At 46.8% G+C, this 17,446-nt stretch overlaps 1 protein-coding gene across 1 annotated transcript in view; it reads right to left on the reverse strand.

The window, feature by feature from the left end:
* Positions 1 to 4,408: 4,408 nt before the first annotated feature.
* LOC117968009 (GRB2-related adaptor protein 2-like) overlaps positions 4,409 to 17,446 on the reverse strand; it is a 19,535-nt gene continuing 6,497 nt past the window's right edge. The window contains exons 3-8 of the mRNA XM_059019852.1: positions 14,419 to 14,510; positions 13,720 to 13,839; positions 9,761 to 9,926; positions 8,488 to 8,577; positions 7,403 to 7,504; positions 4,409 to 6,255 (exon numbers count right to left, since the gene is read on the reverse strand). Coding sequence (XP_058875835.1) covers positions 6,076 to 6,255; positions 7,403 to 7,504; positions 8,488 to 8,577; positions 9,761 to 9,926; positions 13,720 to 13,839; positions 14,419 to 14,510 — 750 coding nt within the window. The 3' untranslated portion in view covers positions 4,409 to 6,075. The remainder of the gene's footprint in view (positions 6,256 to 7,402; positions 7,505 to 8,487; positions 8,578 to 9,760; positions 9,927 to 13,719; positions 13,840 to 14,418; positions 14,511 to 17,446) is intronic.

Here is a 17,446-nt window from a genome sequence, read left to right on the forward strand (position 1 = left end):
TTATGGCAACAGACAGCCGGTCCTACTGGTTATTCAGCCCGCTGGGGAAATTTTATATATATACGAGTAGGTCGTTTTTAAATGTCATTGTAATAGTTTAAAATAAATTGCAAATCCCTGATTATTCTTGATGTCGTTGTGCGTGGTTTTGTGGCGTAAGAATATTCTGTCGAAGTTATTTAGTGTAATACGAGCACAGCTGAGACCGAACGCTCTGCATCGCCTAGAATCTTAGGATCAACATTTCAAAAAAAAAAACAAAAAAAAACTTTATTAACATAATCGCAGTCCAGTATTATTTCATGTTAGATTTCTGAAATGTCACATTTTTTTTTTCAATGTCAGTTTTTCTGTTCAGTATCTGGAAAACTACAAAGCGCTGGGTGTGGAATTCAATATGTTAACAAGGGAACATTATTCAGCAGCTTTCATTGGACTCTATGAAGCTGAGGGAGTTCATTCTATATAGAGGGGGTGGAATTCAATATGTTAACAAGGGAACATTATTCAGCAGCTTTCATTGGACTCTATGAAGCTGAATCAGTTCATTCTATATAGAGGGGGTGGAATTCAATATGTTAACAAGGGAACATTATTCAGCAGCTTTCATTGGACTCTATGAAGCTGAATCAGTTCATTCTATATAGAGGGGGTGGAATTCAATATGTTAACAAGGGAACATTATTCAGCAGCTTTCATTGGACTCTATGAAGCTGAATCAGTTCATTCTATATAGAGGGGGTGGAATTCAATATGTTAACAAGGGAACATTATTCAGCAGCTTTCATTGGACTCTATGAAGCTGAGGGAGTTCATTCTATATAGAGGGGGTGGAATTCAATATGTTAACAAGGGAACATTATTCAGCAGCTTTCACTGGACTCTATGAAGCTGAATCAGTTCATTCTATATAGAGGGGGTGGAATTCAATATGTTAACAAGGGAACATTATTCAGCAGCTTTCATTGGACTCTATGAAGCTGAATCAGTTCATTCTATATAGAGGGTGATGCTGCTAAACTTTTGCCCAGAGCTGTACATGATGCATCGTAATAGAGGTCTGTATCGCTTGTGATACGAGACCACACCATAAAGAACTACAGCTCCCAGCATGCATCACCATTACCGCGGGTGCAGAGGCATGCTGGGAGCTGTAGTCCTAGCCAGCAAGTTCATTCCACAGGGTGATTTTGGCTACAGAACTTTTGCCTATAGGTGAGTGAGAGAGCAAGAGATCTCTATCGTACCGGCAGAAACATTTTATTTTTGAGTGCTTTCCCTTTCTGGAGTTCAGAGCTGATCAACAAACAGAGATGAAAAACAGAACGGATTCTTGAGAGCTTCAGGTTATATTTATATATTTTTATTTAAAAAAATGCAATGATTACAAACAGTTTAGCATTCAGTTGGTTTTGTCTGTGTTTGATTGTACAAAAAAAGCAATGGACTGTAAAAAGAGAATATTTAATCTGGAGGAAAAACTGACAGACAGACAGCGGCACTGCAATGGCTCTGTATTACACTGAGGGGCAATGGTAGCACAAGTATAGGGCAGCTACAATGGGGTGAGGCTGGTAGAATGGGACCACAGTGTGCTAACTATACCCTCAATGATCTTCAATGGCAGACAGACAGACAGCGGCACTGCAATGGCTCTGTATTACACTGAGGGGCAATGGTAGCACAAGTATAGGGCAGCTACAATGAGGTGAGGCTGGTAGAATGGGACCACAGTGTGCTAACTATACCCTCAATGATCTTCAATGGCAGACAGACAGACAGCGGCACTGCAATGGCTCTGTATTACACTGAGGGGCAATGGTAGCACAAGTATAGGGCAGCTACAATGAGGTGAGGCTGGTAGAATGGGACCACAGTGTGCTAACTATACCCTCAATGATCTTCAATGGCAGACAGACAGACAGCGGCACTGCAATGGCTCTGTATTACACTGAGGGGCAATGGTAGCACAAGTATAGGGCAGCTACAATGGGGTGAGGCTGGTAGAATGGGACCACAGTGTGCTAACTATACCCTCAATGATCTTCAATATATATATATATATATATATATATAAAGCAGGTCTTTTTTTGGCTCTTGGTATAAAATAAATTATAAAACAAAGTTTCATAAGGATTGCATATAAAAATAGATTTCAATAGAAATAAGCGAGCGTGGTTGCCATGGCATCCACACCCCATAAACACCCCCAGCCCTTTTTTTTTTTCTTCTGAAACACACTTTCCCTTTTGAAAGAAAACGAAACGTTGGCTCTTCTGAGCCATTCTTACAAAACCATATATTATATACACACACACACACACACACACACACACACTGAGACACACACACACACACACACACACACACACACACACACTGAGACACACACACACACACACACACACACAGACACACACACACACACACACACACAGACACACACACACACACACACACACACACTGAGACACACAGACACACACAGACACACACACACACACTGACACACACACACACTGAGACACACATGCAGACACACACACACACACACACACACTGAGACACACATGCAGACACACACACACGCACACACACACACACACACACACAGACGACCGTTTCAAAGCAGAGTATTTTTAAAATACAGTAGTAGCTTATTTATATCTATAAAAAGGCAACGTTTTGTCCGAGTGCCGAGCGAAGCTCCCAGTCCCTTTGTTTCCCTGAGTTTTATGGAGCAGACTCACGTATCGTTTGAATCTCTTCGTTTCCATCCTTCCTTCTCCTCACTGTTTTAATGCCGTTTCGTTTCGCTCAGTCCGAACGGTTCAGTTTTCCTCCAATATTGAGTTCTGATCATTTTTAAAACCTGGTTTTACCCGCCTTCGAGCTGCTTTGAGTTTGTCTGGATAATCCTAACAGCCAGACAGACCTTCCCTCCTTCCAATCAGATCCTGCGATGACAGCTCTGCCAGCCCCGCCCCCTCTCTCTGTTTGGGTAGAGTGCTGAGTGGGCGGGGCTAGCTGGAAAAGCTGCCCGTGTGATTTTAACAGCTTTGGGGAGTTCAGTGCAGGGCGATTAAGAGTCTCCAGGCAAACAGAAGCAACTGAGGATGAAATGAAACGCAGTCGATCAGCAAGGAGATGGATTGGAAAAAAAAATAATTAATTAAAATTGAGGTTTTGAAACTTGATAAATCCTGGGGACTTTATTTAAAAAATATATAAAAAAAATATTATATATATATATATATATATATATGTAAATAAAACCATGTGGCCTGAATAGAGCTCTCAGAATCATGTCTAAACTGAACAGTGACCATTAACACTCTGCCCCCTAGTGGAAGACACACTGCATAACACACAATTAAATTCATTAGAGCTCTCAGAATGATGTAAACACTCTACAATGACTATTAACCCAAAACACTCTGCCCCCTACTGGAAGATACATGGCATAACAGACAATTAAAATCTTCATTAGAGCTCTCAATCATGTCTAAACTGTACAGTGACCATTAACCAGCAACACTCTGCCCCCTAGTGGAAGATACACTGCATAACAGACAATTAATCTTCACTAGAGCTCTTAGAATCATGTCTAAACTGTACAGTGACCATTTACCTGAAACACTCTGCCCCCTAGTGGAAGATACACGGCATAACACACAATTAAATTCATTAGAGCTCTCAGAATCACATCTAAACTCTACATCAGGCACACCACACTGTGGAACCATTATCAACCTGGCCCCCCTTCCTGCAACACACTGCCGATCCGACACCAAAAAAACTCAAACACGGGTCTCTAGTCGTTATTTCCTCTGGAAAAAGCCGAGAAAACCATTCAATGGCCGAACGAGACCGACAGGAGCCGAGAGAAGCCGAAAAAAAAAAGGGGGCGGATCTGAGCAACACACATCGCCCCGGCACCACAGAGATAACACGGACACAAACAAACAAGACAGCTGCTTCTGCATCCAGCGCTCAGAGAACATCACAGACATTTTCAGAGCGTTTTGAGATGTTCCAGTCATAAAATAACGACTCGGGTCTCGTTATCGAGGAGTTTGGTGATCAATCGAGCGATCAGGAGATGATTTATCGGTATGCACAACTATGAAGAGGGATGTGATAAATACAGCGAGCGAGGAGCTGGGCTGGAGAGGCAGTACTGAGAGTCCTGTTGACATGCAGAGACGTTTAACCCTTTGCGGTCCATTGTCGGACTGGGTCCGACATTGCAATTATTCCTCACAGGTCCTTTGTCGGACTGGGTCCGACATCATTATAGCAACGCAATAAACGGGTGTTTAGTCGTTTTTTCTCCGGATAAAGCCGAGAAAACCATTCAATTGCCGAGTGGGAGCGACAGGAGCCGAGACAAGCCGGAAAAAAAAAAAAAAAAAAAAAAAAAAAGGCGTATTTCATGAATAGTCATACATGGTATCAGGTATCAGATAATGGGCGTCCATAATAAACAAGCTGGCTGAGTGCGTCAGCGCACTGAGACTATCACGGACATTTGCAGAGCTTTTTTCAGATGTTATAGTAATAAAATAATGACTTGGATCGCATTATTGAGGAGTTTGGTGATAAAACGAGTGATCCGGAGATGATCGATCGGTATGTACGACTATTATTATTATTATTATAATTATTTATTTCTTACATAGGTGAACGCTATAGCAAACGAAAGGGTGGGGCGGGGCTGGAGATGCCTAGTGAGTGCTTTGTTGATATGCAGGGCCTTTTAAACCCGTTTGACTGTGAAAAAAAATACTTTTAAACAGCGCGTCTAAAATTAACTGCGCGTGTGAAAATAAATTAGACCTGGCGTGCCTGACGCGCGATTAATAAATGGACCGCAAAGGGTTAAACCTGTTTTACTGGGAATAAAATTACTTTTGTGTAAAATAAACTGCGTGTGTGAAAATAAACTGGACCCGACGCGCCCGGACAGGCGCTGAATAAATGGACCGCGACGGGTTGAAAAAGTTACGGCAGCGAACAAAATCGATCCCATTAAAATTTCACCTTGTCCTGCAGAGTTCTGAAACGCGTGGAGTTTCTAAAGAAGCACACAGTTACAGCAAAAATCCTGTCGTTTTAAAATTGACACCGGGGGTCAGGGGGGGTTAAAGGAAGTTCCGAGTTTGCGTACCTTCACTTCCAGGAAGTCTGTGTCACTTACACTTCCGAGGTCAGTGGTGTTATCTCGGGAGGGGGAGGGGTCACGTTACTGGCTGAAAGCGTGTCAGTCAATTGGGGAAGCAGCAGCTGATTGGTTAATGGTAGCTGAAGGGGGCGGGGTCAATTTCAGCATCCAGGTGAGCTGGGAAGTGCGGCCCTACCTTTAACGCCACAGCACTGTCAGCGTTATTATGAGCTGCAAAAATTTCACAGGACTGCCTTCACAAAAAGAAACTTCATCAATTCAAACCACAAACCAGAAGAAACCATTGAATCTACAGTGAAGACGCTGAGAGAGACTTCTAGTGGAAACGTTTGCCATTGAATTTACACTGAAGACGCTGAGAGAGACTTCTAGTGGAAACGTTTGCCATTGAATTTACACTGAAGACGCTGAGAGAGACTTCTAGTGGAAACGTTTGCCATTGAATTTACACTGAAGACGCTGAGAGAGACTTCTAGTGGAAACGTTTGCCATTGAATTTACACTGAAGACGCTGAGAGAGACTTCTAGTGGAAACGTTTGCCATTGAATTTACACTGAAGACGCTGAGAGAGACTTCTAGTGGAAACGTTTGCCATTGAATTTACACTGAAGACGCTGAGAGAGACTTCTAGTGGAAACGTTTGCCATTGAATTTACACTGAAGACGCTGAGAGAGACTTCTAGTGGAAACGTTTGCCATTGAATTTACACTGAAGACGCTGAGAGAGACTTCTAGTGGAAACGTTTGCCGTTGAATCCATGAAGTTTCTTTTCGCACTTCTAAAGAATGGAAGTCCGTTGAAAACTAATGAAAATCGCTTCTACTGCTTTCAAACACAATGATGCGTAATTCTCAGTTCCCTGTCATTGGCTGGCCGGCCCTGGTGATGTCACAATGGAGTGATGTAATTGGAGGGGAAGAGCCCCGTCTGGCCTCTCAGGCGACCTCGCCACCAGGCGGAGTCCGATTGGTCCAGCACCTCGATGACATCGCCAGCGCGGAACCCCAGCTCGTCGCTCTCCTCCGCTATGAAGTCGTAGAGACCCCTGACACGCACCCCTCCAGAGCTCTGAGGAGAGAGAGACAGAGAGGAGAGAGAGAGGGGGGGAGAGGGAGAGAGAGAGATAGAGAAAAGAAGGAGAGGGGGAGGGAGAGAGAATGAGATTTTGTAAGCAGCATTACAATGCTTCCCTGTGCTTTACCAGACCTCTCTGTGCTTTACAATGCTTCCCTGTGCTTTACCAGGCCTCTCTGTGCTTTACAATGCTTCCCTGTGCTTTACCAGGCCTCTGTGCTTTACAATGCTTCCCTATGCTTTACCAGACCTCTCTGTGCTTTACAATGCTTCCCTATGCTTTACCAGACCTCTCTGTGCTTTACAATGCTTCCCTATGCTTTACCAGACCTCTCTGTGCTTTACAATGCTTCCCTATGCTTTACCACACCTCCCTGTGCTTTACAATGCTTCCCTGTGCTTTACCAGACCTCTCTGTGCTTTACAATGCTTCCCTATGCTTTACCAGACCTCTCTGTGCTTCACAATGCTTCCCTATGCTTTACCAGACCTCTCTGTGCTTTACAATGCTTCCCTGTGCTTTACCAGACCTCTGTGCTTTACAATGCTTCCCTATGCTTTACCAGACCTCTGTGCTTTACAATGCTTCCCTATGCTTTACCAGACCTCTCTGTGCTTTACAATGCTTCCCTATGCTTTACCAGACCTCTCTGTGCTTTACAATGCTTCCCTATGCTTTACCACACCTCTCTGTGCTTCACAATGCTTCCCTATGCTTTACCAGACCTCTCTGTGCTTTACAATGCTTCCCTATGCTTTACCACACCTCTCTGTGCTTCACAATGCTTTACCAGACCTCTCTGTGCTTTACAATAATTCCCAATGCTTTACCAGACCTCTCTGTGCTTTACAATGCTTCCCTATGCTTTACCAGACCTCTCTGTGCTTTACAATGCTTCCCTATGCTTTACCAGACCTCTCTGTGCTTTACAATGCTTCCCTATGCTTTACCAGACCTCTCTGTGCTTTACAATGCTTCCCTATGCTTTACCAGACCTCTCTGTGCTTTACAATGCTTCCCTATGCTTTACCAGACCTCTCTGTGCTTTACAATGCTTCCCTATGCTTTACCAGACCTCTCTGTGCTTCACAATGCTCCCAGTTCACAGACTCTATCGGACAGTCTCTTGTTGTTGTTTACCTGGGGGGGGTCAGACTGTCGTCTGGGTGGGGGGGGCAAGCCACTGGAATTCCCAAAGCCCCCCATACTCTGGGCTCTCTCCTCCAGGCTGCCTCTCTTCATCTGAGGGGAAAAAAGTAACACTGAAAAGGGGGACTTGTGTGTGCGTGTCTGTGTGTCAGTGTATGTTTGTGAGTGTGTGTGTCAGTGTGTTTGTCTGTGTCAGTGTGTCTGTGTGTCAGTGTCTGTGTGTGTGCGGTTGTTTTTATTGAGTATTTTTTTTCACCCGGTTGTTTTTATTGATTATTTTTCTCACCCGGTTGTTTTTCCTGATCATTTTTTTCACCTGGTGTTTTGCTTCATTCATTCATTCTCGCTGGTTGTCTGTTTCTCATCATTTTTAAATCTTCCTTCACCTGTCCTTTGGAGCTGCTTGGCTCTCGCCTGGCGAACCCGGCCAGCCTTCCCCATTCCATTCAGATCAGGTGACAACCTTTTCAGCTAGCCCCGCCCCCTCTGCAATTCATCCCCAGACAGAGAGGGAGTGGGCGGGGCTGGCAGAGCTGTCATCACAGGACCCTTATGGAACGAGAAAGGCTGTCTGGCTGTTAGGATTCTCAAAAGCAGATTTTTTAAATGATACAAACTCTATATGGGAGGAACTCAGAACCGCTTGGCTGAAGCAATTCAAGCTTGATCAGCCCCCAGCGTGTCTAGCTAACAAGCTCAGGTGTGTCTTAATATTAAACTCCTAGTGAAACCAGGACTGGATCACACTGCTGTGCAGCGGGAGTCTGATTCCCAGCCCTGTAGCTAGACTTTGGTTGAAGGAGGTTTGTAGCTGATTTTATAGTGAAGAGAGCTACAGGATATTGCTGGGAACTGTGGGATATTTAGACAGAGAGATCAGGGATGGGAATCAGACTCCTATCCCACAGCAGCGTGATCCAGTCCAGGTTTTACTGATACCAGCTTGATCAGCCCCCAGTGTGTCTAGCTAACAAGCTCAGGTGTGTCTGATTATTAAACTCCTAGTGAAACCAGGACTGGATCACACTGCTGTGCAGCGGGAGTCGGACTCCCCTCGCTGTGATGAGGGTGTGTACCTGCTGTGTGATGGGGATCTCGGACTGCCGTCTCTGTGTGGGTGGATTCAGAGCGCCTCCAAACCTCTCCTCCAAACTCCCTCGCTTCCCCTGAGAACACAGAGAGAAACACTGAGGGGGCAACGTTGGCACAAGTATAGGGCAGCTGCAATGGGGTGAGGCTGGTAGAATGGGACCACAGTGTGCTAACTACACCCTCAATGATCTTCAATGCTTCCCTATGCTTTACCAGACCTCTGTGCTTTACAATGCTTCCCTATGCTTTACCAGACCTCTCTGTGCTTCACAATGCTTCCCTATGCTTTACCAGACCTCTCTGTGCTTCACAATGCTTCCCTGTGCTTTACCAGGCCTCTCTGTGCTTTACAATGCTTCCCTATGCTTTACCAGACCTCTCTGTGCTTTGCAATGCTTCCCTATGCTTTACCACACCTCTCTGTGCTTTACAATGCTTTCCTATGCTTTACCAGACCTCTCTGTGCTTTACAATGCTTCTCTATGCTTTACCAGACCTTTCTGTGCTTTACAATGCTTCTCTATGCTTTACCAGACCTCTCTGTGGTTTACAATGCTTCCCTATGCTTTACCAGACCTCTCTGTGCTTTGCAATGCTTCCCTATGCTTTACCAGACCTCTCTGTGCTTTACAATGCTTTCCTATGCTTTACCAGACCTCTCTGTGCTTTACAATGCTTCCCTATGCTTTACCAGACCTCTCTGTGCTTTACAATGCTTCCCTATGCTTTACCAGACCTCTCTGTGCTTTACAATGCTTCCCTATGCTTTACCACACCTCTCTGTGCTTTACAATGCTTTCCTATGCTTTACCAGACCTCTCTGTGCTTTACAATGCTTCCCTATGCTTTACCAGACCTCTCTGTGCTTTACAATGCTTCCCTGTGCTTTACCAGACCTCTCTGTGCTTTACAATGCTTCCCTGTGCTTTACCAGACCTCTCTGTGCTTTACAATGCTTCCCTATGCTTTACCAGACCTCTCTGTGCTTTACAATGCTTCCCTATGCTTTACCACACCTCTCTGTGCTTTACAATGCTTCACTATGCTTTACCACACCTCTCTGTAGATATTTTAGACCCACACATGTAATTAATAGTAAGTAATTAACAGGGTGAATGAAGGGGGGGGGCCCGGCTGTTAGGATTCTCCAGGTGAGCTGAATGCAGCTCATAGCCAGGTAAGGACAGATGCTAATAAAGGTGCAGATTGCTGCGGATGTCCGAGGGGGGGTCCCGTCGTGGTTTGTGATGTCAGTACCTCCTCCCTGGTCCCGTCCTGTAAGTATATCTGCTTCTGCTTGGAGATTGACGTCGTCTTGTAGAACTCCACCAGCTGGTTTAAAGAAGGGAACTTCTCGGCCCACAGGAAGTAGCTGCCTTTGCCGTCCTTCATGACCTTGAAGTGCTGCACATCCACTTCATGTCTGGAGAGAGGAGAGAAGGGGGAGTTTTTTTTGACGTCACAAACGCGGCTTTTTACTGGAAAAGCGAAAGCAGAAACCACACCTCCCTCTCTGAACAAACCAGACCTCCTCTCTGAAAAAAAACACACCTCCTCTCCATCAAACCACACCTCCCTCTCTGAACAAACCGCACCTCCTCTCTGAACAAACCACACCTCCTCTCTGCACAAACCACACCTCCTCTACAACAAACCACACCTCCTCTCTGAAAAAAACACACCTCCTCTCTGAAAAAAACACACCTCCTCTACAACAAACCACACCTCCTCTCTGAAAAAAACACACCTCCTCTCTGAAAAAAACACACCTCCTCTCAACAAAACCACACCTCCTCTCCATCAAACCACACCTCCTCTCCATCAAACCACACCTCCTCTCCATCAAACCACGCCTCATCTCTGAACAAACCACACCTCCTCTCCATCAAACCACACCTCCTCTCAACAAACCACACCTCCTCTCAACAAACCACACCTCCTCTCAACAAACCACACCTCCTCTCCATCAAACCACGCCTCCTCTCTGAACAAACCAGACCTCCTCTCTGAACAAACCACACCTCCTCTCCATCAAACCACACCTCCTCTCCATCAAACCACACCTCCTCTCCATCAAACCACGCCTCCTCTCCATCAAACCACGCCTCATCTCTGAACAAACCACACCTCCTCTCCATCAAACCACACCTCCTCTCAACAAACCACACCTCCTCTCAACAAACCACACCTCCTCTCCATCAAACCACGCCTCCTCTCTGAACAAACCAGACCTACTCTCTGAACAAACCACACCTCCTCTCCATCAAACCACACCTCCTCTCCATCACACCACACCTCCTCTGAACAAACCACACCTCCTCTGAACAAACCACACCCCTCTCTGAACAAACCACACCTCCTCTCAACAAAACCACACCTCCTCTCAACAAAACCACACCTCCTCTCAACAAAACCACACCTCCTCTCCACAAAACCACACCTCCTCTCCGAACAAACCACACCTCCTCTCCGAACAAACCACACCTCCTCTCTGAACAAACCACACCTCCTCTCCATCAAACCACACCTCCTCTCCATCAAACCACACCTCCTCTCCATCAAACCACACCTCATCTCCGAGTAGTGGTTAGGGCTCTGGGCTCTGGACCGGAGGGTTGTAGGTTCAATCCCTGGTGGGGGACGCTGCTGCTGTACCCTTGAGCAAGGTACTTTACCTAGATTGCTCCAGTAAAAACCCAACTGTATAAATGGGGAATTGTATGTAAAAATAATGTGATATCTTGTAACAATTGTAAGTCGCCCTGGATAAGGGCGTCTGCTAAGAAATAAATAATAATAATCAAACCACACCTCCTCTCTGAACAAACCACACCTCCTCTCTGAACAAACCAAACCTCCTCTCCATCAAACCACACCTCCTCTCCATCAAACCACACCTCCTCTCCATCAAACCACACCTCCTCTCCAACAAATCACACCTCCTCTCTGAACAAACCACACCTCCTCTCTGAACAAACCACACCTCCTCTCCATCAAACCACACCTCCTCTCTGAACAAACCACACCTCCTCTCTGAACAAACCACACCTCCTCTCCATCAAACCACACCTCCTCTCTGAACAAACCACACCTCCTCTCTGAACAAACCACACCTCGTCTCTGAAAAAACCACACCTCGTCTCAACAAAACCACACCTTCTCTCTGAACAAACCACACCTCCTCTCTGAACAAGCCACACCTCCTCTGAACAAACCACACCTCCTCTCTGAACAAACCACACCTCCTCTCTGAACAAACCACACCTCCTCTCCATCAAACCACACCTCCTCTCCATCAAACCGCACCTCCTCTCCATCAAACCGCACCTCCTCTCCATCAAACCGCACCTCCTCTCCATCAAACCGCACCTCCTCTCCATCAAACCGCACCTCCTCTCCATCAAACCGCACCTCCTCTCCATCAAACCGCACCTCCTCTCCACAAACCACACCTCCTCTCTGAACAAACCACACCTCCTCTCTGAACAAACCACACCTCCTCTCCATCAAACCACACCTCCTCTCTGAACAAACCACACCTCCTCTCCATCAAACCGCACCTCCTCTCCATCAAACCGCACCTCCTCTCCATCAAACCGCACCTCCTCTCCATCAAACCGCACCTCCTCTCCATCAAACCGCACCTCCTCTCCATCAAACCGCACCTCCTCTCCATCAAACCACGCCTCATCTCATGCTAGTGATCTGAGTCACGGTCCTCGTCTCCACGGCGACAGCACAGACTGTCGCCGGGGGGGGGGGGGGGGGATGATGTCATCGACAGGGTGGTGACTTTGAAATGAAAAGCCAAGGGGAATTCAGTTAAAAGGCTTGGGCGAGATTTCTTCACCTCTCTGTTAATATTTATCCACATTCTTGAATTAGTGCCAGCTGTTAAGAGAACAGCCAGGGCTGATGATGCAGAACTGTATGAAGAAATCAGTTCATTCAAGCTGCGTTCAAAATATATATAATACATGGATGAAGGCTATATTTGGGCAGCAGTGTGGAGTAGCGGTCAGGGCTCTGGATTCTTGACCGGAGGGTCGTGGGTTCAATCCCAGGTGGGGGACACTGCTGCTGTACTCTTGAGCAAGGTACTTTACCTAGATTGCTCCAGTAAAAACCCAACTGTATAAATGGGGAATTGTATGTAAAAATAATGTGATATCTTGTAACAATTGTAAGTCGCCCTGGATAAGGGCGTCTGCTAAGAAATAAGAAATAATACTGAGCTATTTGAAAGAAGGGATAATCCCACAGGAGTGACGTCAAAAAGTGATACTTCCTCTAGAGGAAAATATGCTTGAACTTTGACCCCTTCGACTCTTCAAGACCGTTGCTTTCAATTCAAAACACAAAATGTCTCGTTTTCAATCGCTGGACGACACCCACAGAGCAGAAATGTTCATTAATGAGCAACACGATGAGAATACGTTAAAATGATGTCAAGCTGGTGCATTCGTATATCTCAAGAGAAACCGGAGAGGAACGGGAAATTAAAACAAGGTAAAGGAGATCGTCCAAATCAAGCTGAAGCTCTAACGGATAACGACACAGAACGTCTGTACAGCGCTGAAACACGACGTTTAAAAAAACCAAAAACCACCCAACTGTCCCGCGGAACCTCGTCCTCTTTAATATCAGCATCGCAGGGGTATCCGTGGATTATAAAAAATAACAGACGGGCCTCTTCAGTGAGTCGCAGGAAAACAATTCCATCTCGGGGTTCTGTGACAGTTTAGAAGCTCCGCCTTCGCTCTCATAGTTTATGACGTCACAGAAACCCTGGATGGAATTATTAGCCCTTTAGATGCTTTTATGAAGCCTCAATATATCATGATAAACAGAAGTTTTTACCAGGGGAGACCCTCGGGGACCCCTGCGCTCCCCTGACTGTGTGACTCCCCCCCTGCGCCCCACACGGCCGTGCCTTTACCAGGGGAGACCCTCGGGGACCCCTGCGCTCCCCTGACTGTGTGACTCCCCCCCTGCGCCCCACGCGGCCGTGCCTTTACCAGGGGAGACCCTCGGGGACCCCTGCGCTCCCCTGACTGTGTGACTCCCCCCCTGCGCCCCACGTGGCCGTGCCTTTACCAGGGGAGAGCCTCGGGGACCCCTGCGCTCCCCTGACTGTGTGACTCCCTCCCCCCTCCCCCCCCCCCCCCCCGCGCCCAGACGGGTGTATTTTGTGTTCTTAGTGAAAACGACCCCACCTGACTGAAATGGAGAAGTCTCCAGGTGAACTCTGACTGCCTCGAATCACGAAGGCTCCCACGTCTCTGGCCTTCAGGATCTCCTCAGCCGCCTGTCTGGTGATGCTCTCGTGAAACCAGCTGGAGAAGAAAACATGATCTTCAATGACAGACAGACAGACAGCGACACTGCAATGGCTCTGTATTACACTGAGGGGCAATGGTAGCACAAGTATAGGGCAGCTACAATGGGGTGAGGCTGGTAGAATGGGACCACAGTGTGCTCACTATACCCTCAATGATCTTCAATGACAGACAGACAGACAGCGGCACTGCAATGGCTCTGTATTACACTGAGGGGCAATGGTAGCACAAGTATAGGGCAGCTACAATGGGGTGAGGCTGGTAGAATGGGACCACAGTGTGCTCACTATACCCTCAATGATCTTCAATGGCAGACAGACAGACAGCGGCACTGCAATGGTTCTGTATTACACTGAGGGGGCAATGGTAGCACAAGTATAGGGCAGCTACAATGGGGTGAGGCTGGTAGAATGGGACCACAGTGTGCTAACTATACCCTCAATGATCTTCAATGGCAGACAGACAGACAGCGGCACTGCAATGGTTCTGTATTACACTGAGGGGCAATGGTAGCACAAGTATAGGGCAGCTGCAATGGGGTGAGGCTGGTAGAATGGGACAGACAGACAGACTTACCCAGGGGTGCGTCTCTCGATGTAATTTCGGGGGACAAACCCTTCGTGTCCGTGCAGCTCAGCCTTAAACCAATCGTCTTGATTCCCCAAAATCTGGAAGAGAAGCACAGCCAATCAGAAACACAGCTCGCAAGACCCCTCCCACCACTGCCCCCCCCCCTTCCAACACCCTTAAGAGTTCAAAGACAGCTTTCCTGCCATGCGAGTCGTTTCAAGTTTAAACACTGAAGCCTCACCCCATTGTAGCTGCCCTATACTTGTGCTACCATTGCCCCTCAGTGTAATACAGAGCCATTGCAGTGCCGCTGTCTGTCTGTCTGCCATTGAAGATCATTGAGGGTATAGTGAGCACACTGTGGTCCCATTCTACCAGCCTCACCCCATTGTAGCTGCCCTATACTTGTGCTACCATTGCCCCTCAGTGTAATACAGAAGCATTGCAGTGCCGCTGTCTGTCTGTCTGCCATTGAAGATCATTGAGGGTATAGTTAGCACACTGTGGTCCCATTCTACCAGCCTCACCCCATTGCAGCTGCCCTATACTCGTGCTAGCGTTGCCGCTGCAGTGTCACAATGGGTTATTTTAGCTTGATAGTCGCCACTCTCAAAATAGCGCAGCGTCTATTTCCCCTTTGCAGCGTCTATTTTGTGTTATTTTAAGATTCTGAAAAGCCAAGAGCTCGGCTTTTTAAAAAAAACAGGTTCTGGTATTTTGAATACAACGTAGCTCTGGCGAAATCTACACTTTCATAACTGCCTTATCTACTCTATATACACACACACACACACACAGAGCCGTGTGTGAATCTGCTAGAGCAGCCCACGGCTTCTGTGGTATGAAATCAAACCACTGGCACTGAAAAATCACGCAAAACTGTGAAATCAGCGACGGTATAACCTGATGACTTGACTAGACCCACACCTGCGATTCATTCAAAACAGGAAAGGGGACAGAAACACACAGACAAGCTTACAAAAACTGGTTTAGCTTCATAAAGTGGAATGAAAGCTGCTGAATAATGTTCCCTTGTTAACATATTGAATTCCACCCCCTCTATATAGAATGAACTCCCTCAGCTTCATAGAGTCCAATGAAAGCTGCTGAATAATGTTCCCTTGTTAACATATTGAATTCCACCCCCTCTATATAGAATGAACTCCCTCAGCTTCATAGAGTCCAATGAAAGCTGCTGAATAATGTTCCCTTGTTAACATATTGAATTCCACCCCCTCTATATAGAATGAACTGATTCAGCTTCATAGAGTCCAATGAAAGCTGCTGAATAATGTTCCCTTGTTAACATATGATATGTAGTTCCCCCTGTAGAATGAACTTGCTGGGCTCGGACTACAGCTCCCAGCATGCCTCTGCACCCGCGGCAATGGTGAGGCATGCTGGGAGCTGTAGTTCTTTATGCTGTGGTCTCGTATCACAAGCGATACAGACCTCTATTACGATACATCATGTACAGCTGCGGGCAAAATGTTTATCAATGACATAGCTGTCGTTATGATAACAGGAGGAAGACTGATGGGCAGAATTATAGAAACCGCGTTTCTTTAAGAACATTTAAAACGTACAGCCGTGTGTGAATCTGCTAGGGCAGCCCACGGCTTCTGTGGTGCTGATCTGCGCATGAAATCAAACCACTGGCACTGAAAAATCACGCAAAACTGTGAAATCAGCGACTGTCTAATCTGATGACTTGACTAGACCCACACCTGCGATTCATTCCAAACAGGAAAGGGGACAGAAACACACAGACAAGCTTACAAAAACTGGTTTAGCTTCATAGAGTCCAGTGAAAGCTGCTGAATAATGTTCCCTTGTTAACATATGATATGTAGTTCCCCCTGTAGAGTGAACTTGCTGGGCTAGGACTACGGCTCCCAGCATGCCTCTGCACCCGCGGCAATGGTGAGGCATGCTGGGAGCTGTAGTTCTTTATGCTGTGGTCTCGTATCACAAGCGATACAGACCTCTATTACGATACATCATGTACAGCTGCGGGCAAAATGACATCAATGCGCTTGTAGATCTCTTGCTCCGCCCCTCCTGCTCTGCTCTGGACCTGCCTGAGCTCAGCGTCGTGTTACTGGATCCTCAACGGACGCTGGAGAGAGAACTCGCTGCGATCCTGCCTCGCTGCCTCCTCCTTCATCTTGTATTCTAGCAGTGTTATGATTTGCACTGTGTTTCAATATGAATCTTGCATTGTAACCCTATGGGACTACAGCTCCCAGCATGCCTCTTCACCTGCGGCGGTGGTGAGGGATGCTGGGAGCTGTAGTTCTCTCACTGCGATGAGCTGTGCTCTTGTTGCACAGTGTATCGGTGCAGCCCTGGCTATGACTACAGCTCCCAGCATGCCTCTTCACCTGCGGCCATGGCGAGGGATGCTGGGAGCTGTAGTTCTCTCACTGCGATGAGCTGTGCTCTTGTTGCACAGTGTATCGGTGCAGCCCTGGCTATGACTACAGCTCCCAGCATGCCTCTTCACCTGCGGCCGTGGCGAGGGATGCTGGGAGCTGTAGTTCTCTCACTGCAATGAGCTGTGCTCTTGTTGCACAGTGTATCGGTGCAGCCCTGGCTATGACTACAGCTCCCAGCATGCCTCTTCACCTGCGGCGGTGGTGAGGGATGCTGGGAGCAGTAGTTTTTAAATTACAATGAAGCTTGCATTGTAACTCTGTCTGCACTGCCCTGTGACAGCTATGTGAGTCGCCTGGGATAAAAGCAGGCGTCTGACAAATACATTATTAATAATGATAATAATAATAATAATAATGTACACATTTTTTGTTTTTTGAAAACGTCATTTGCTGAGCGGATATGTAAAGCATTAGATCAAAGAGAGGAGAGGATGTGGGGAGGAGGGGAACACACAGAGAAAGAGAGAGAGAGAGAGAGGAGAGCAGAGAGAGAGAGAGAGAGAGAGAGAGTGGAGAGCAGAGAGAGAGAGATAGAGAGAGACAGGGAGAGAGAAAGTCGGAGAGAGAGCGAGGGAGAGAGAGGACAGCAGAGTGGA

The sequence above is a fragment of the Acipenser ruthenus genome, unplaced genomic scaffold, assembly GCF_902713425.1.
Source record: "Acipenser ruthenus unplaced genomic scaffold, fAciRut3.2 maternal haplotype, whole genome shotgun sequence".
NCBI classification, from domain to species: domain Eukaryota; kingdom Metazoa; phylum Chordata; class Actinopteri; order Acipenseriformes; family Acipenseridae; genus Acipenser; species Acipenser ruthenus.